The 21429-nt window shown below is 43.5% G+C and overlaps 1 protein-coding gene across 1 annotated transcript; it reads left to right on the plus strand.

The window, feature by feature from the left end:
- On the plus strand, positions 1-21286 carry rnf150b (ring finger protein 150b). Its single transcript, XM_049567944.1, has 6 exons — positions 1-928; positions 7695-7945; positions 8545-8699; positions 11002-11098; positions 12614-12875; positions 13850-21286. Exons 1-6 carry the CDS (start codon positions 472-474, stop codon positions 13966-13968), a joined length of 1341 nt encoding a protein of 446 aa, XP_049423901.1. The 5' UTR covers positions 1-471; the 3' UTR covers positions 13969-21286.
- The last annotated feature ends 143 nt before the right edge of the window (positions 21287-21429 follow it).

The raw sequence follows: 21429 nt of genomic DNA on the forward strand, positions 1-21429 counted from the left end.
GGCAGTTTACCGCTGGTCCGTTCAGGCCCAGTCAAAACAATGCAGCTTTAAATATTCAACAATTATTAAGCGTTAACCTCGTCGTGCTGTGAACTGCGTGCTGTTTTATTTCGTTAACGTTCACTAACGTCGTTTTAACGGTTGTCTGTGTCCGCAGCTGTCTCCGGTGTGAAGCTTCTCCCGTGGGTGTTTTTTGTGTTGTTCTCTGTAACGGTTGGAAATGGAGACGGCCAACAGGCGTCTGATGCTAGGTAGCCTGAGAGCGGCGGTGGGGAGCGGCTGAAAACACCGTAAAACGGTAAAAATAAGAGCCGGGAGCGGGCGGTGAGGAGTGGGCGTCGAGGCTAGAAAGACAGGCGGATTAAATAACGGTGGGCTGGTAGCATGGTGGAGTAGGCGTCTGCGGCGTCGACGCTATCGGGCTCCTGCGACCGACCGACGGACGATTCGCTCTCACCGGGGAGGATCACCATGGCCCCGGGCTCTCTGGTGGCGGCCTGCCGCAGCCTGGCCCTCTCTACGTGGCTGCTCTCCTTCTGCTTCGTCCACCTGCTGTGCCTGGACTTCACCGTGGCCGAGCGGGAGGAGTGGTACACCGCCTTCGTCAACATCACCTACGTGGACCCGGCCACCTCGGAGCTCCGCACCGAGAAGACGGAGTGCGGTCGCTACGGGGAGCACTCTCCCAAGCGGGACGCCAAGGGGGTGGTGGTCCTGCCCGCCTCCCCGCACGACCGCCAGGCCTGCGACCCCAACACCCGGTTCGCGGTGCCCGCACAGGCCGGGGCCTGGGTGGCGCTGATAGCCCGGGGTAACTGCACCTACAAGGACAAGATCCGCCACGCTGCAGCCCACAACGCCTCGGCGGTGGTCATCTTTAACGTGGGGTCCGCTAATGCTAACGACACCATCACGATGCCTCATCTAGGTACCCTGACCCTCCTCATCTCAGCACTACATGCGCATTAAATCATGTTTAATTAAACTCATCAGTCAGTGAGTTTATGTTAATACTTACCACTGTTATAACTTCTTAAACCTACAGTGATTGTCATGGTCACAGTGGTTCAGGTGTGCAGGTGCAGAATAATTAATACACATTATTACACACAGTGGATAAAGGCAGAGGCGGTCCCAGACTCGGGGCACATTAGCCCACAGAGGCCCCCCAACAACCCCGTCTTGTTTTTACCTCACTGGTGATCAGAAAGGTGCTCGCTTCACTGTGTCACACATGACGACTGGTGCACACGGTTGAGCAGTAAGTAATTACAAGTAACTCAGTTACAATTGCAACAAAATAAGTGATGTAGTTTCACAGTTTGTCTCAAATATTCAGTAAAAAACAAAAATGATCTCTCATTTCGATACAACATGCTAACGTTATTAGCACAAGCCTATGGCATTTTACATTGTATAAATTAGCCTAGCGACGAGCGAAGGTTTCCTCTGCTCATACGAAGCCAGGATAAATCACACACAGGATGTAAAATGCTTTTTTTGTGGAGGCTTTATCGGCCTCACAATTTATTGTTTCTTATCCCTGAAATTAAAGTAAATAAAAGCTTCATTTCCACTGAGGGAAATGGTTTCAGCTTACAGAAACAGACAGGAGGTCTGCCTCGCTGCGACGTGTAGCTACATGTCTTAGCGTCGCTTCTGCGTCGATGCTTACCACTCAGAGGGAGCTCAGTCATCGTAAACCTGCATGGATAAACTCCATATATGTGAGTGTGTGATAGTTGTGGTATCATAGCAGCCTGTCACAGGTTACAGCATGATGATTAGAGGAGAAATGGCAGAGCATAAAGGTCCAGGTGGAAAACAACAACTCAGTCATTTAGGATTTTACTAAAAGAAGGAAATCACCTGTTCATTTATATCTATAGATCCCAGGGGACATTTTTTGTGTTTGGGAGCTGTTTAAATGTGTCATTTGTGGTCGATTTTATTTTGTTAAACTGTTAATATTGCAACAGAATCTGACTCTGAGTTACTGTTGCATGCAGCTGCTGCACAGCAGTCACCTCTGAGACAAATCGGTGCGATCTTGTTTTTATCTGGACACATTTCCTGGTTTCTGCCTCTCAAATGTGCAAAAGTTGCAGCTTATCTCTGTTTTTGTACCACAGTGAACTGAACTTCTCTCAAACACCACTGGCTGCTTGGAGACTGTGATTATTATTATTATTATTATTATTATTATTATATTACCTTGATTATTCAGTTTGAGCCAGTAGATAGAAATCTGGGTCATAGGCACACTATCTAATCATTCTTAGGCCTTGATCACACTGAAAACATGTCAGCAGCTGGAGGCGCCTTTCAGTAATTGATTTTAAGGAGAATGAAGCTTTTTGCCAACTTTGTTTTTGCAGGAGAGCTCTGAACTTCTTTTAAGAGTACTGTTTGCAGTGGAAACACCAGGGTCTAGGTGCCATGTCTGAAGGGTTACTTTTGGGTCCAAAGGTACCAAAGTGTTTGGTGGAAACGGGGCTTAGTGTGCTGCTGTGTTGCAACACTCAGATTCATTTATATATTAGATGTATTATTATTCAGCGTGTCCTGCTGTATCCACATCAGCTGGTTGTGGAAAACTCGCTCTGCTGATTCGATTTGTGTCCAGAGAAGCTCAGCAGATACGATGATGAAGTGCTGAGTTATATAACAGACTGACTGTGCTGTTGTATCAGTCTGAGGTCCTCCAGTCTAAACTGTTGTTTTTATTCACTCTGTCAGTGAAGTAACAGACTCACAGCTGCTCCTCCGTCAGCTGGAAACTCCTTCAGGGAGACCCCAGACCCACAAACACGAATAACACACTGTGTATTTACTTTAAATCCACTTTCTCATGGTTTTTTGTTAACTGTCAGGGTTATTTTCTGACCGCAGCTGCAGTTCATATTCCAGAGGAGATTTCCCTTTTTCTTCCTGGGAATCTTTCCCTGGATGCATGAGCACGCATTACAGAGATTTCCCCCCCAGCACACCATCTGTTCTGGGCTCAATATCACACTTGTTATCCGGATACTTATTCATACCACTTGTGGAGTTGTTTGGAGTTTATCTGATTATTATTAAATGCTGCTTGTGATGCTTCTCTAGTGCTGCAACTATTGATTATAAATGTTGTAATTACCAGGATACATCAAGATAAATTCATTCATCGTTCATTTTCCATAACCGCGTATCCTCTCGAGGGTCACAGGGGGCTGGAGCCTATCCCAGCTAACACTGGGTGAGAGGCCGGGTTCACCATGGACAGGTCACCACACTATCACAGGGCTGACACATAGAGACAGACAACCATTCACACTCTTATTCGTCACCAGTTAACCTGCATGTGTTTGGACTGAGGGAGGAAACTGGAGCGCCAGGAGAACATGCAAACTCCAACTTTTAAATCTGACAGTCAGTCAGAATCAGAATAACTTTATTGTCCTCACAGAGGAAATTTGTCTTTGTGACAACAAGGCAGCTGTGGCTCACAATTTAGAGTACAAATGACATTAACATTTGAATTATAAACAGCATTCAAGACAAGACATAAGAACATACAAGGACAGTTCAGTGCTTAGATGGTATCTGGATAGTCCAGCCGATTTTTTTTTTTTTTGCACATGACCCAGCAAAGAAAAAGTGGTTTGTGTAGGAATCAAGTATTGCACAGTTCGAAAAGTGACCTGTGCAGGGACCAGTACACAGATAACATGGCAATGACATGACATAAAAACATAAAAAGATTATTGCACATGACCCAGCAAGAATTTATTGCACAAGTTCAAAAGTGATCAAATAATCAAAGATAGGATAAGCACCATAATAAAACCACAGGCAGGAACCAAGTGCTGTTTTTGATTTAAAACTGAGATTGAGCAGGTTGTTTGTTAAGAACATGAATTGATGCTGGAAGGAAGGAGAACCTGTACCGGTTGGTTTTATACCTACAGGCTCTATATCTTCTACCCGAAGGCAGGAGTTCATACTCTGGGAGCAGAACATGTGAAGGATCATTCAGGATACGATGAGATTGTTTGAGTACAGATTCTTCGTAAGTGATGTGAAGGGACGGATCATTTTTTGTACCGATCACCTTCATGGCTGCTTTTATCCATCCATCCATCCATCTTCTAACCGCGTCATTCTCTTGAGGGTCGTGGGGGGGCTGGAGCCTATCCCAGCTGACATTAGGCAAGAGGCAGGATTCACCCTGGACAGGTCGCCAGACTATCACAGGGCTGACACATAGAGACAGACAACCATTCACACTCACATTCACACCTACGGACAATTTAGAGTTATCAGTGAACCTAATCTCCAATCTACATGTCTTTGGACTGTGGGAGGAAGCCGGAGTGCCCAGAGAGAACCCACGTTGACACGGGGAGAACATGCAAACTCAGCACAGAAGGGCTCCCACGCCCGGGATCGAACCGGGAACCCTCTTGCTGTGAGGCGACAGTGCTAACCACCTTAGATTTACTCTGTGTAGTGAGGGAGCCAAACCAAGATGCTAAGCGTTGGGGGGCGTGAGCAAGTAACAAAACGTGTAGCTCAGCGTGTGACGTAAACAGTGACGTGGGAGGGAAGCCGCGGCTGGTCATTCCTTCGGCGATTCTCTTGTAAGTTAGCCCGTCCTTCACTGTCCCCGTCATCTGATGGTTAATGGCCTCTTCATTTGCGAAGACAAGGAGGGCGCACAATTCCTTGTCTCCCCAGTCGCTCATCTTTACAGTGTCTGTCAGGTTTGCGTTTCCCTCTTGCTACTAGCTGCTCGCTAATTCCTGCTATCAGCTGTTTCCTGTTTATCCACCGCCAGTGGGTTGCACGTGCGGCGTCATCAACAGCTCCTCCCACAAGTCATCAACAGCCCCTCCCACCTCGGTCTATTTAAACTAAAAGGTTCCGCCAATACGACTACCTTACGAGGTGGAAAATCGGGCGCCTCGGATCAACTAGGGGCTACAGTATCGATTTTTTTAAAATTATATACATTTTTAATATTACAAATACAAATTAAACTTTAGATAGCATTCTAGAATAATATAATCTGATGTATTTTCAGTCAAAAAATGGCTGAAGAGAAATAAAAAGCTTCGTCCGCTTGGCAGCAGGCCAACCAAAGCACCCCAGACGTCCCTCTCCCCAGTAACACTTTCCAGCTCCTCCTGGGGGACCCCGAGGCGTTCCCAGGCCAGATGAGATATGTAATCCCTCCAGCGTGTTCTGGAGAAAACTTTATTTTATGAAGTAAAACAGATGTTGACAACGTTTTTCTCTGGGGACCTAATTTACAGTTGAAAAAAGGTAATATATCGCAATATATTTTATTGTAATACTTAGCCTATTGTAACGTATTTAAAATCACAATAACATCATATCGTGGAGCCTCTTTTGATTCCGACCCCTAGTTCATCGTGTGTCCAACTCCAGTTATGCTCTTAAACGGTGCGCCAGGTAAGGCGCAAGGGGCGAAAGAGTTGTGCTGTTAATGGGTTTACCACGGAAGATATATTTAACGTGTTACACATGTCAGTCTGTAGGTTAATTTTGCTACACTTCAGTTTACTGCATTAAAAGCTAGCTAGCGGCACCGCTCAATCTGCGATTAGCATTTATAACGCTGTCCCGTCTCAACAGTGTTGCTGAGGAAACATGGTGACCACCCTCCGGTCTCCCCTCAGGTCACTGCAGCGAGAAAGTGGCTCAGCTTTGAGCCGTAATCTCCCGTTAGCATCGTTAACTGTTTGTGAAACTCCATAACAACCGTTTTTAAGTGGAGGGAGACTCCAGTGTCACTGGTGTCAGGTCAGAATCGGCGCTGGGGGAGAAAATGTTGAACTGGTGCATCCCTCGTCCAGTCAGACCTCTCAGCAGTGAAAGAGCGTTAATCCACCTGGAATCAGCTGGTTTCATCATTCCTCAGTTCATCCCACAGATTAGTTTAAAGCTGCAGCTCAGACCAACAAGCACGTCGACACAACAAAGAGTTTTCTAAAGTTATGAAAAGAGTTCAGAGACAGGATGAGGAGCAAGCTTTAGACCTTTTTAAAAAGGAGTTCTCACTTCTTCACAGGAGTGTTTGGGAGTCCCTACTTGGTGTGATGGTTCAGATTAAGGTTAGGTCGACGGCTTGGCGGTGTGTAACTTCAGCGGGGATAGAAGTAGAAATGTGTGGGAGAGGGAGACATTGATCCCTGGGTGTATTTTTAGGCAGACTAATCAATTTAGTTGCTGTTTGTGCTTGTTGCGGTTGATGTGAGTTCAGTGCCCGCCTCGGGGAAACACATCCAACTTGTGGTCGGCCAAACTGCAAACACACACACACACACACAGAGGAAGCATATCAACTTCTGAGCAAACACACAAAAGTTATGTCTCCACAATATCAGCTCAGATTTTCCGTGCACTACCGTCCATGCACAGGTGGTGTTTCCAGCCCTGCATGCTGTATCAAAAATGTACCCAACCACGACCCCGAAACTAAGGTACACACAGAACAGTGATTTTTGTAGACTGTTGCCTGATTCGCTATCCGTCCACTTCACTTGCTGTTAGCGTCGTAGTGAAAAAGATTGTGCCATCAGCTTCTCTTGTAGTTCATCACCAGCCTGTTGGCACAAACATCTGTCTGCATCAGTGACTAATTAGGTGTAAACTTGTGTCGACACAGCGTCGCATTCTCGGCCGCTCCGCTGAAGGAATTCACCGCACTGTGTAGCTTCCCTTTGTACATGCTCGCAGCAGCTTTTCACGGTAAATATTTAACACGGGAATTAAACTTTGACTTGTTTCAACCTAAGTTATGTCTCCAATTGGAAGTGAATCCTCCTCTGGAGAGTTTGTCCTCCACCCCTTGGAGTCACATGAGGGCGTGTTAGTCAGACCTCAGTCACAAGAATAGCCTCAGAATTTACCGAATTGCCACAATCAGACCAGCCTCGATGTAACGGCCGTGGTTTGGCACACACTCTTCTGCTGGTGTCCTCGAACAATGCACTGAATCATAAGCAGCTGACCTTTGACCTCTGTTTACCCTGAAGGAGTCACAGAAACATCTTCCTCTGCTTTTATCTTCCTTCTCCAAACAGCTTCATGCATCACTCTCAGTCACTCGTTGTCTCCAGATCCCTCGCACCTGACCGCCGTCACTGACTAATCGCTGGTCACTGCATCACAGAGTTATGTATGTAACTGTGTAGTAACCCTACGGTCTGTTACATAACGATCGTGTTCAAACTGGATACAAAGATGGATGTTCAGTGAAATGAGGCCGCGTCATCCAGCATGTCGGGGTTCACTGTTTATTTTTAGAGTGGCTGTCTCTGGTGGGTGGACGAGGAGCTGGTCGTCATAGTGATCGGGGGGGACTGGATGAATGAATGAACAGGTTACAGAAGCTGAATACAATCTGTAGTTGTAAAGAGGGTTTGAACAAGATAGGGAACACATTCATGATATTATAGATGGTATTAATTTTGTCTGACTTTCCTCTGGGTGGTTTTCCCTCCTCTCTGATTTTTTTTAATTACATAAATTATATAATATGCTGTGTTGAACCATGTCAGTGATGACCCAGTGATGTTTTACGGTCCAGGGGACTCGCTGATTTAGAAAACGATAAAATAAAGCTAGGGGAAAACACATACTTAGAATTATTAAAAGTACAGTTTGCATCCTGCCCTTGTCTCCAGGTACAGGTGAGGTGGTTGCCATCATGATCCCGGAGCCAAAAGGCCGCGAGGTTGTGTCACTGCTTGAGCGCAACGTGACGGTCACCATGACAATCACCATTGGGACGAGGAACCTGCAGAAGTACGTCAGCAGGACGTCGGTGGTGTTCGTGTCCATCTCCTTCATCGTGCTGATGATCATCTCCCTCGCCTGGCTCGTCTTCTACTACATCCAGAGGTTCAGATACGCCAACGCACGGGACAGGAACCAGGTAAAGTCCTCGCCTCTGATTGGTTGATTTTGGTGCGCTGCAAATGCCATTAGAAGCAGTAGGAAGAGGAGGAGGAGGAGGGACAGATAACTGCTTCTGTTCCTGTATTACTACTGTCCCATGTACTTCTTTCAGAACAGTGCTCACATGTAGAGAGCTGGTCATAAACTGGTTGTGGCTGTTCAGTTTCCCTGACGCCCCAATGTTTAAGAGATGAAGTTCCTGGAGAAGACGAACTGTAACAAGGTTATTTAAGTGCCTGTAAACAAACTGAATGTCCCCCAAACAGCTGAAGTGATTAGAAACAGGCTCTGAAAAACGCTTATGAAATTCAAGTGCTTCTATCCAAACTGTTTGCACAAGTCAGAATCAACCACAGCTGCTTCCACTGGCACGAGGGGGTGTAACAAATGATGACAGCATTTCCAAGTCAGTGTGGAAAGTCATTTTACTCTTCTACTCCACTAGATCTCACAGGGAAATATTGTACTGCAGGACTTTTACTTGTAATGGAGTATTTTTTAGATGTGCTGCTTCCACTGCTGCCTCACCTGAGTCTAAATACCTCCATCATCTCCACCTCTCTGTCTCTCTCACAGCGTCGTCTTGGCGACGCGGCGAAGAAGGCCATCAGTAAGCTGCAGGTTCGTACCATCAGGAAGGGCGACCAGGAGACGGAGGCCGACTTCGACAACTGTGCCGTCTGCATCGAGGGCTACAAGGCTAATGACGTGGTCCGCATACTGCCCTGCAGGTAAACACACAAATACACAAAGAGTGTTTCCAGCGCAGGGACTTAACCAGGACTGAAAGGACTTTGTGATGGTTTCCAATGAACTGAGCTTTTCCAAACCATTTTCCAAACAAATACAACATGCTAATGTTATTAGCACAAGCCTATGGCATTTTACATTGTATAAATTAGCCGAGCAAATGGCAGAGATTTCCTCTTCTCATATGAAGCCAGGATAAATCACACACAAGACTTAAAATGCTATTTTTGTGGAGGCTTTATTGTCTTCACAATTTATTGTTTCTTATCTGTGAAATTTAAGTAAAGACAAGCTTCGTCTCCACTGAGGGAAATGGTTTCAGCTTACAGAAACAGACAGGAGGTCTGCGTCGCCGCGACATGTGGTTACATATTTGGGGAGGTGCACGTCAGGTTACGGTGTACCTACGGACAGCGTCATTTAGACGCAGAAGTATAAAACCCGGACTAAAAGCAGGGGTCGCAAGCCCTGTGCGCGCAAAGCTCAGATTTTACGACCGCACGGACTCCGCTCCGCGCACCAGTGTCACACAAAAGACTGCTCGGCATATATTTTTCACATCGCGAGGATTTTTCACGGACATTTTTACAGGCAACTACAACGCGGAAGTGCGCTTGACTATGGAAGCCCGAATGACTGCGGACATTCCTTGCGGAGTCCGCTCCACTTATAGTACGCCCGAGTCTGTGAGCACCTTGTGTCTGCCTCTTTGCCAAGCGCACAGCGAGCAGGAGAGAGAGGAGGGTGGGGGTGGGGCGGATACTGAGCTAGGGGGTGCAAGTGCGCATGCGCCAAGGCCTCGACTGTAGCCTGGAGTTTGTTTAACAGTGACGGGGAGTCGACAATTTAGTCTCGAAGAAATCAAAGAATGCGCCAATATGGCGACACTTTGGCTTTGAGCCAGACGAAGGAGGCAACCCTTGATTGCACTGACTGAGTAAGCTAAACCTGCACATTTATTTGTAAGGAATAACGTGTTACTATCACTCTGTTGTCCTATGGTCGTTTTTTATTTTAAATGAGTCAGTTGCGCCCCCAAGTGGTGAAAATCTGGTATTACCGACTTGATGCGGTTTTTCACAAAAACAGGACCGTTTTTTTTTTTCTCATACCGACCCAACCCTATTAGCTGTTGCGCTAAATGTTGCTGCAAACAGCAGTCTGCATTTCTGAATACTGCTCTATGTACAACATTTACACGTAGGAAATGTAAAGAAATAAAGTAGCTTTGTAAAATCTTTTCAATCATCATAGTTTTTCCCACTTTGTCAGAAATGTTCAGACATGTGTAAAACATGAAATCAGTTATATCACTTATAAGGGCAAATCATTTAAGGGTTTACTATGTGCTTTGTTTGTGTGTTTTTTTTCTGTGCTGTGCCTCTTTGATGCCTGCTGCTTATTGGCAGGGATCTGGTCGCTACCTTTTTATAAAGCTTTGACTTCACCTGAGCGCTGTGGGGCTACACGCCCGGAAACTTCGTGGAAAACAGAGATTAAGGAACTCCAAGCAGAGGCAGAGTCTCTGCAGATAAACACACCACCACCACACACTGAGAGTGGCTCATAAGTGATGATTGAGTCTCAACACACTGCTTCTCATTCATGAAATCACAGTAAATCTGTGAGTAGATTTGCACATAAAAAACCTTGACTCTAAAAACCTTCTCAGGATTCACGAATGCCGCAGAAAACTTTAATCGCTCATGAATTCCAGTCAGTCGTAAACTGACAGCGCACTCCTGCTAGCCAGCAATTATACATCCACGCCCATGAGTTGCCAGAGACCGCCATATATGGAGGTGATAATTACTATGGATAGGTGCAACAGAAATAAAAACTTGTCTCACGCCGTGTCATCTGTTGTAAGAACCATCCAAGTTTAAGTTTAAGAACAAGTAAGATCCCTCCAACTCTCTGACAGGTTTGGGTTCACCAGCTGCCCGGTGTGAGCAGAGACAGACACCGAGTTGCTTCCCACAGGTCTTACTCAATTTGTAAATAATGTTTACGCCCCCCACGTGGCATCTCTGATCATTAAATTAAACAAAAATGACATGCAGTTTGGGGCTGTGGTGCAAAAAGAGCGCAGAGGAGGAGTGCGCTGGTTTGTTGTTTTTATTTTTTTAAGCACTGTTTCTGTGAAATATCTGAAATGAGTTTCACAAGATAAAAATGAGAAGCAGACTCTTAGCCTTGTGCAACAGCTCGAAATAAAAAGCAGCTGTAAGAATGTGGATAAACGGCAGAGCGAACTGATCCCGCTGTTTTTCTTCTGTGCAGGCATTTGTTCCACAAGAGCTGCGTGGATCCGTGGCTGCTGGATCATCGCACGTGTCCCATGTGCAAGATGAACATCCTCAAAGCTCTGGGCATCGCTGTGAGTCTGATGGACTTTAATGTGATCCTCTGGATGTGTTTTTAACTTGTGTCTTTTCAGGGAAGGGTTTTGGTGAGCAGCAGCCTTGAAAACTGAGGATGTGGAATAAACTCAAACCTGTAAACAGCATATTTTCTGAGTGCTTAAGAATCAAGATGATACAAGAAACTGCACTGGATTTTTTTTTTATTGGTTCAGTGCAATTTGTAATATTGGTGAGATAAAGCAGTATAATCAGGCCAACTCAAAACCGCAGTTACAACAATAAAGCTTTATTTTTCTTTTGAATAACAGTTCAGTTAGGGGTGGGTGACATATCGATTGTACTCAGTCTGTCGCGACTTGCTCTACATGGGATGTATAAAAAGACTATATCACAGACACTGAGAAGCGTCACACTCGTCCCCCTATCCAGACCACTCTCCCCAGGGCATTAGTGTGTATTTTTGTATCTCCATGGAGCACCAGTGTGACCTGCAAATATTATTAACACATGAACTGGAGAACTGTTGGTTTGTTTCCACCTCACAGTGAATAAATCCTCATGTTTAACAACACCAATGCAACAGTTTAACTGTCCGCTAACAGCTAACCATTTACTCAAGTTTACAGCAAAAACGTCAACACTTCTTGCCCGAGACGAGCATTGATTTGTTTCATTATAACTTTGCTGTAACAACATTTAACTTTATTATAACTGTACTTTGTTTAACTTTATTATAACAGTCCTTTATTTAACTTTATTATAACAGTACTTTAACTTTATTGTAGCTGTACTTAATTTAACTTTATTATAACAGTACTTTATTTTACTTTATTGTAGCTGTACTTAATTTAACTTTATTATAACAGTACTTTAACTTTATTGTAGCTGTACTTTATTTAACTTTATGATAACAGTACTTTATTTAACTTTATTGTAGCTGTACCTAATTTAACTTTATAACAGTACTTTATTTTACTTTATCATAACATTATTTTATTTAACTTTATTATAACAATACTTTATGTAACTGTATTATATTAGTACTTTATTAAAATTTATTATAATAGTACTTTATGCCGCTTTATTAAAACAACACTTTATTTTACTTCAATAAAACATATCTTTATGTAAATGTATGACAACAGTACTTTATTTACCTTTATTACACCAGTACTTTATTATAACATCATTATCATTATTGAAAAATACAGCTAATTTCCTCGCGGGGAAAGACACCCAAATGGCACCATAAGTTGCCCAAATTAAGGAATTGTTTTAGATTTTTCTGTGATAGGGTATTTCTGATTTTAAATATTTTGATACAAAAATTCAAAAACTGCTGATTTGGATCATTTTGTGATTTAGTCAAAACTCTTTTTCTGAAACTTGTTAAATACCTAAAGGTAAAAAGAAGTAAAAACTGTGGCACATGTGTAGAACATTTTTTACAGTGCTGTGTACTAATGTTAACTGTAAGTAAGAGTTGGAAACATGTTCTCTGAGTCTGTCTCTGTCTCTGTTCACTCCAGCTGAACGCAGACTGTCTGGACGACCTGCCGCTGGACTACGACCTGGCCCTGGGCGGTGTTGGGGGGGTGGGTGTGGGTGGCGTTGGGGCCCTGGCCCTAGAAGCTGTGGTGTCTGGGGCGTCCAGTGACGGCACGCTGAGCGAGGGCGGCTCCTCGGTGGTGCTGGACCCCGGGGTGCGACGGGTGGGACTCCCTCAGGACTACCAGGACCCCGACACACTGAGAGACAGCCCTGTGACTGCCACCACTGACACACACACAGGTAACACACACACTGTACTGTATGTTCTCTGATAAGTGGTGTTACACTGGCACCCAGTGGCGTTTCTGCTACATAACACTTCTTTCTCAAGATGTTGCATTCTAAGTCACATTAATATTTCTTCTTGCCTCCTGTATGTGAAGCACGTTTTTCCTGCTGAAAGAGGTGAGGCAGGTGTGACTGAAGAACAGGAAGCTGAAACGATGAGAAACCAGAGTGGCTGTTTGATTTAATGTAAAGCTCAAGAATGAGAAGAAAATTATATGTCAGTTCCACTCACACTTCACTGGCTTCGTGAAGTTTCTATTTGTTTCTAACTTAACCTCACCTGGCTCGCTTTAAATCACCTCGACTGTTACTTCCAAAATGCGCATATCTAAAAAGGGGGTCTGGTCTGCTGAGCCTGGGGCACAGGGAAAATCTCTCTTTCCACTTAACCTTGGGAGCTATGGCAACGGAGACTGCAAGTCACCCTTATCTGGGCAGCTGCACTCCCTCCGTCACAACTGGGAGGCAATAGATGGAGCACATTCCAGACCTCTTTTAGGCCTTCTGCTGATCCATCTGCTACCATAAGCATAACTGTCATCCATTCCCTTTAGTGACCAAGGCTGAAGGCTGTAACTAGGGACGCACTGATGTGGATTTTTTCAGCTGATACCAATAACCGATAATTACCTGCTTCTCATGGCTGATAACACAAATGATAACCGATAACTTTTTGTATGTTAAAAAGGAGACATATTTTGTCCTTCTGACACTGTGCTGCAGTTGTTGTTCTACTTCTGTGTTTATTGGCAGCTTGCAAACCAGGTGCAGAGGTACATGTACCACCACCCACTATGTTGGGTGTGCAGGTGCTGCCCTTGTTAAGTCAGTGAAAGCAGTCTGGCTTCATATTATGGGCACAATTTATTGGCTGTGTTTGTTTGTGATGGAAACCTTCAGTCTAACCCGTCCCCGCTCTCTTCCAGGTGAGCTACAGCCAATGGCGAGCAGCGCCTCGGTGGCATCATTGGTCATCACCGTGGAAACGGGTCTCTCAGATGAGGAGGGGTCCATGGAGCAGTCTCAGCTGGGGGACAAGTCCTGAGAGCAGCACAACAGAACCAAACCAGGACCCCGGGCCAAAACAGACTCAAATCAGGTTCAGACTTTTAACAGACTTCATTTGAAGCTCCAGAGAACGACCTGACTAAAACCAGATCTGAACCTATCCTTATTGCACCAGACTGAGCGTGACCCAGGACCTGGTTCTAGTTTTTGACCGGTTCCAAGTGGAAGCTAAAACCCAGAACCAGCACCGGTGTTTGACTGGGTTTTTCTCTTTGGACCTGTGTGATACAGAACTAAACCAAACCAACTGGACCGCAGGTGGACTTGAGCCTAGCTACAAGCAGGGTCTAGACTATGATGGGTTTTCATGTATTGGATCTAAGCTGGATAAACGTGTCTGTGACCTGGATTGGCTTTGTTCTTTTATTCTCCTCCTGGACCCTTGACGAGTTTGGACCCAGGACGTAACTTGGTAACGTGTGATCCAGTGTGTTTACCTTGGTCTCACCCTCGGCTCTCCTTGGTATAACCAGGTGTTGCTCCAACCGTAAACTGGGACATACCTTGTGTCTGTCTGTTGTCGCTCCGTGCAGATGTCTTAATCAATCCACATTTGCCTCATGCTGTTTCTAGAAATAGACCCCAACTTCTTTATGGTTCTATCCCTCTGTTGTCAATCCACAGTGACAGAAAGAAGTTCACAGAAGTCCAGTCCATTTCAAATAATGTCGCGACATTTCTCTCCTGACTTGATGAACTTTTGAAGGTCGGATGGAATTCAAACTGAGTCTCCACAAGCCACATTTATACTCAGAGAAACATGAAGATGATATTGGACTCACCTCGGTACTCGCCTCAACAGGGTAGAACCTGAGAAAGTCGTCTGCCAAATTAGGATCCACTCTTCGAGGGTCAATATTCTCCTTCATCAGCAAATCTGGAGGATCTTTGACGAATGCGTGAGAACTGCAAACACCAGATTGTGTGTTTTTAAACATGTCCGTGAGTGATCCAGGCCAGGAATCTTGATTTACCTGTGTATTTCTACCTGTTGTACTTCAGTACGGAGTGCTCTTGTCTCGGGACCTTTTGTGGAATATTCTGTTACCTGGTTTTTCCAGGTAGGAGAGGAACAACAGATAAACAGACCTTGATAGGACTCAGTATCGGGGCTGCTCCCTTCTCACCCTGGTCTGAATTCTTGGAAGATTTAATCTCTGGTTAAGTTAGCTCATTTTGATTTGCCTGCCAACATGCCAGGCGCCGTGTGTGACGTCTGCGGTGACTGACTTTTCATTTTGGAAAGGAGGACTTTTATTTTTGAAAGGACTACTCCAGGCTGTCGATTTGGTTTGTTTCTTTTTCTAGTGTTTTGCTAAAACGGTGGACTCGTCGTGGCAGTATTACAGCTACAGTTTGACTGCAGTATTGAGTAACAACTACACACAGTATTTTGTTTTTTTCTCTTTTTGCCTGTCAGTGTAATTCAAGGCTCCTTTATCTTCACAGCACAGTAGTGCTGACAGTTTGGTTTGGACGCTCTCCAAACAGGGTTCCTATGTGTCTGGGAAAACTGGTGACACCAAGAAAAACTCTTGACTGATTGCAGGGCTGTACAGAATATTATAAGGTATGAGAAAGCGTGTTAAATGTAAAATTTCAATATAAGAAATAATGCTGACTGTAAAGCACAGACGAAGTCAAATGTGTGAAAATAGTGACAAATCTTGCAGCGTGGGTCTTCACATACAGATCGTTTGGAGAAAGTGATGACAAAATAAATGCCACCATGATGTAGGAGAGTTTTAAGCTGCACCACCACCTGTTCTCCTTGGTAGTTTTTCTATTTACACAATTTTCAGAAACATCGGTAGCGCCGGGCAGACACTGCATGTTGCTACTCATTCTCACACGTCAAATCTTAAACTGCCTTGCTTTATTTTCACGCATAAACAACCAGCACCAATGTAGAGCTCTCACTGAAGGAACCTGAAACACCTGTTTGGTTTTGTCCAGTGACGGTTCCAATAAAGTTCATTCAAACATAACAACCATATCCTCGACAATGTTGAAGACTATTAACGGAAAGTAAGAAGTTGCTCTGCTCTGCAACAAATTCTAAAAAGTCAAAGTTTTTTATCAAAGCAGTTTCAGACAAGACTCAACCATGGATGTATAAAGAGAACTGGATACAGAGTCGAGCCGGGGCCCCGTACATACATATGAAGGTTGCTCAGTGGTGCATGGATCCAAAAAATGTTCGACTTTCCCTTGTAAAATTCCCCCAATCTTACAATCTACTTCCACATCATTGGGCCCATAGAGCATGGATGTATAAAGAGACCTGGATACAGAGTTGGAAGCGGCTGTTTCCACGGTATGAAAATAACCAGATCTTATGCATCGTCAGGCCGTTAGAGCAAGACCACTGGAGATTTCCTCCGGCCAATAGCTTAACTTCTAGTTTCAGGTTTTGCTAACTTGAATGGGGATGAAACAATTTAAACATGCGACTCTCTTAGACATTCAGAATGTTATCAGTCATTTCGTGGGGGTTGTGATGCCCCAAAAACTTTATCTACTGATTTGCAAACGTCTCTTTTGCTATATAAATTTCCGAGAAAAAGTCTTTATGGGCCCCATGGCATCACGTGACGGACATGGAAGTTGTAATTATACGGTATGGCCGTCAAAGCCTAGCACTGTTTCTGGGGTCTTGGCCACAACGTGTAAAATAATAAGTACTAAGTACTTAAAGTTTAAGTATTATTCTACACGTTGTGGCCAAGAGCCCAGAAACAGACTCAAAGTTTATAATGGATCTTTTGACTGTAGCCATGTTGAGAAATCGTACAGCAGAACCAACCACAATTTCGGACATACCAGAAGTTCACCTGAATGTCTGACAGCCAGATCGTCAACGGCTTCGGCAGTTCATACGGCATTGTAATTGGGGGTTGTTATGAGGCAATCTGTCCAGTCAGTCCGTGCTACATTGAGGCGGGGGCGACGAATTTGAGGTTTAAATTGGATGTAAACCGCGCAGTGTCTGCCTGGCTAGTTAGGGGATTAGGGGATGGAAAGACTTCCCTCATCAGTCTTCCATCGTGGCCGTCATAACATTCTGTAAGTGTTAAAATGCCATGTAGGAACCCTGTCTATAGTGTTGCCTTGTTTTGTTTCATTGTCCGTCCATCTGTCCGTCTGCCTGACCACGTGTCCAAAACCCCCGGCCTCATGCTGCCTTTTTAAAAACACCTTTACCTTTAACCCTGACAATCAAGAATCGGATCTTTTACTTGCTAGTTGGGGATCTTTTCTCCGAACTCTAGCAAACCTAAGAGGTGTCTTTCAAACACGCCTTCTGTACACCACAGTAGGTGTTAGCTGCCATGACCATTTCAGTTTCAATTTAAGCGCCACCAAATCAAGCTGTGAAAGACGATAGAGAGAGACGGTACCCAGAGTCGTAGACATGACGGAGTTTAGCAAAGAATCCCTCCCCGCTTTAGTGAGTGTAGCTCACTCTGCCAAGCATGTAAATATAAAATGTATACTCCACACGTTCACTACGTCACGTGGCATTGCTGTCGGTTTGCCAAACTGGTGTGCAGACTGTGTAGAGCTGCAGCCGCGTCGTGGCATCCCCGGCGCAGAGAGAGATAAAGATTGTCGTCTATTTTGATACCAGAGGAGACGTTTATTTTTGTAATGAAGACACCCAGCAGCAAAGACTGATATCCCTCCCTTCATGACCCCGTGGCCTGGTGATTCTCAATGTGATTGAGTGTTGATCAGGCAGATTTAAGTGTTGATTATTTGTGTAATTGTACATACCTACAGTACGCTAAGGACCTTGACGATAAGACTCTAAACTATTGTAAGATTGTCCGTAAATATTCAGGATCTGATTGTTAATGATGAAAACTGAACCTGAGAGAACTGAACCTGAGTAAAGGCTGGAGAACCAACGCTGTACTGTTTATTTCCCCCTGTCGCTTTTGGTACTAATTTTTTATTTTTTTTTAATTCCCATTGGTGTAAATGTTAAATAAAACCTGTTTCATTGATTTAATTAAGTACAAAGCACTTAGATCACAAGATTTGACTTCTGAAACTAAACATTTAAGTGTAATTAAGACTGTCTCACAGCTTTGCGTGTACATAGCATTGTTTTCCAGATCCTGGACCTGCAGTCTTGATAAATTTAAGCAAAGCAAACAGTGCAACTAGTCTCCATAAGAAGAAAAACCATCATACGATTTAGTCTGTGGGATTTGTAGTTAGCATTCAACTCTTAGTATGAATAATTAACAGGAATTTTTTGTCAAGGAAAGCTCGGTTTCTTCGAGTTAAAATTGGTACCAAATTTTAAGAAGCAGTACTTGTGTTGGTGTTTCCGGTCAAACCAGTGGCTTCATTTTCTCACAGAAACCATGAAGACTTTTAAGTATTTTCTTCCTACTTTGCTTCCCAGGCTTCATCTTTCCTCTCTGCTCACAGTTCACTCTCAGTTCAGTCAGTTATCAAGTATATAACAAACACTAGTCCATTTAAAACACTGGTGGGGAACGAATTTGCTGTAATATATGAAGATGATGGATTTGTACGCCTTGTCTCGGCCAATATTCAGTGAACGATGTTTTAATTAAAGTCACTTCCTTTGTGTTGTAAGCTTTATTTTCAGCGAATTTACCCATTGTTTGTTTTCACATTTGCACTGTTTCATTCCCTTTCTGTCTTTCTGTTTTTTTATGTGACTGCAATTCTGCCGCCACAGTCGTGAAAGTGAAATTGAACTCGATCCATTTCTTCCATTCTTCTAGTAGAGACTGAGGCTGCCGTGGCGTGTTGGTCCCCATTAAGTGTTGGGCAGATATCGAACCTCAAATACTGATTTGTTAACAACCAAAATGTGTCTGCAGCAACAAGCGTCAAAATCTGTAATATTCGTTTTTTTGTGTTTGTACCTAACGTACGGAAGTTGGACCTCTTAAGTTTTTTTTTAATTATTAAAAAAATAGTGTAGATAACGGTTGTATTTTTTTTTTTTTTTTAATTAAAAAATAATGCTTTGGTATCTGCACCAAAACTAATGTATCGAATCAGCACTAGTTACGAATAATATCCAAAATTTAATAATACCCAGCCCTAATACTCATGCAGGACTTTGGAAACGGCCCTAAACTGAGGCAGGAAATTGTTTTTGGTACGAAATGTGACAACCACATTCAGCCATTGACTTTCCATCTTGGTAGGTAACTTTTCAAAAACATGATTCAGAAAAAAACAAACAAAAAAAACGTAGAACTGTCGAACTTGTCTTGTAGCTACCATTTCTATATAAATATAATCATGAGACAGGAAGTCATAAATACGAGATTTGGAAAATCTATTGATGACATCATGTATTTTCTTTTTTCAGCAGGTCTTGAAAGTAAAAATAGGATCCCTTTCAGAAGAAGTTTTTCACGCAGCTAATGTGCTAAAATGGGACCTTCATGTCACGGCTAGTAATGACGTCTGATTGGTTTTTCACAACCTATTGGCTGTTACCCCTGAATGCTGTGTTTTGATTGGTTGCTCGGCCTCTTTTTTTTTTGATGCACTTTAATTCTGTTTCTCTGGAAGGTTCTGGAAAAGTCTCGTCTTGCCTTTTATACTTTCTTTTTGCTATTTTAACTTTCCTTTGTCTTTGCTCTTTTCTGCCCCTCCCTCACAACTTGTTTAGTTTCCTCCACTTCCTCTTTTCTTTCTCATTGTCGAAAGAGGGATTTATACTTGTGCATCAGCTCCTACGCCGTAGCCTACGCTGTTGTGAGCATTTATACTTGTGCGGTGGTGTGTCTGCCACTGTGCAGTTACACCTCAAAAACTAGTTGGAGGCGGAGGTTTCTGTGAAGTTTAGCTGATTCAAAACACACATTAAACACACATTAAACATGGCTTAATAGAAACAGTTTCAAACACAAGTACACAAATCAGCTTCACTATAAATCACAGCATTCACAGACAAACACTTGTCTTTATCTGGACAATTTTCCCCACAAATACAGCATGCTAATGTTATTAGCACAAGCCTATGGCATTTTACATTGTATAAATTAGCCTAGCAGCTAGTGGACGTCTCTCGTCTCATGTGAAGCCAGGGACAACAGCAACATTGAACAAAGTTACAAAATTCGGCTCCATTACAACTCACAAGGTTCACTGACAAAACAACTGTCTTACTAAACATGTTTTCCAAACAAATGCAAAACGCTAACGTTACTAGCACCAGCCTATGGCATTTTACATTGTATAAATTAGCCTAGTGACGAGCGGAGATTTCCTCTGCTCATATGAAGCCAGGATAAATCACACAGACTTGAAATGATATTCTTGTGGAGGCTTTATTGTCTTCACAATTTATTGTTTTGTATCTGTGAAATTAAAGTAAATAAAAGCCTCGTTTCCACTGAGGGAAATGGTTTCAGCGTTTCTGTGTCACTGCGACATGTAGTTACATTTCTTGGGAGGTGCACGTCAGGCTACGGCGTACGTATGGCGTTGATTCAATGCACAAGTGTAAATTCTGCCTTAACAGTGTCGGTTTTTCTCTGGCACTCTTCTCAAGATTTTGGTTTTAAAATGTATGGGGTTATTTTGTCAGATGGTGTTTACCTTTGGTTATCTGGAAAATGTTTCCTGGTCCATATTGAACTACAGATCGTATGTATTTGTAGACTGACTGCCATATCTTTTGCCATATATTGTAATTTGTGTCGTAGTTTGTTTTGTTTCTCTCCCAAAGCAGGTGAGTCCTGAGCCAAGTAATCCCACTGGGATTACGCACTTTAATCTAATTAATTACTGACAAATGCAGCGGCGGTGTTAAAAAAAAAAGTAGCTTGAAGAACATAAAAACTGACACAACGCCTGCTTTTAGGTGGATTTGAATCCAGCAATTCTGCTAGTGTGAAGTTTGTTAGCATTCAGTCACAGCTTTAGAAGAGGACGTCAACGGTAAAGAAACGATGGTGAAAGAAGAAAATGAAACAAAAATTTTCAGATCCTTCCAGAGAGATGGGGAAAGTTGAGGTGATCCGATGCGTCTGTAGCCATGTTAGCCCCTCTGCTACCTTGACAACAGGGTGTGAAGTGGTGTCATGTGTGTTTCTACGATATTAATTGTTTTACAGAGCGTCTGTTTGTGTGGTTGTCCTGTGCACGCAAACACAAAAATACCTACATACACACGTGTATATACAAGGCGGCGTGACGCCATGTTGTTTCTGTGTTTCAGTTGTTGCACGTGTTCTGATTCAGGACAGAATTTAAATAAAGTTTTAATGCAAGTTTTTGTTTTTATTCCAGCTTGGTGTTTGTGTGTCATCTTTTGGGGGGGGGGGGGGATTCTTGTTTGCTTTTTCGAATTATAAAAACTAAATTATAGTGTCTACATTCCTGATCTGCATGTGTATACTTTACTCTTTTTGGAATGGGTGTGTATTTTAGC

Source organism: Epinephelus fuscoguttatus, linkage group LG23 (genome assembly GCF_011397635.1).
Source record: "Epinephelus fuscoguttatus linkage group LG23, E.fuscoguttatus.final_Chr_v1".
NCBI classification, from domain to species: domain Eukaryota; kingdom Metazoa; phylum Chordata; class Actinopteri; order Perciformes; family Serranidae; genus Epinephelus; species Epinephelus fuscoguttatus.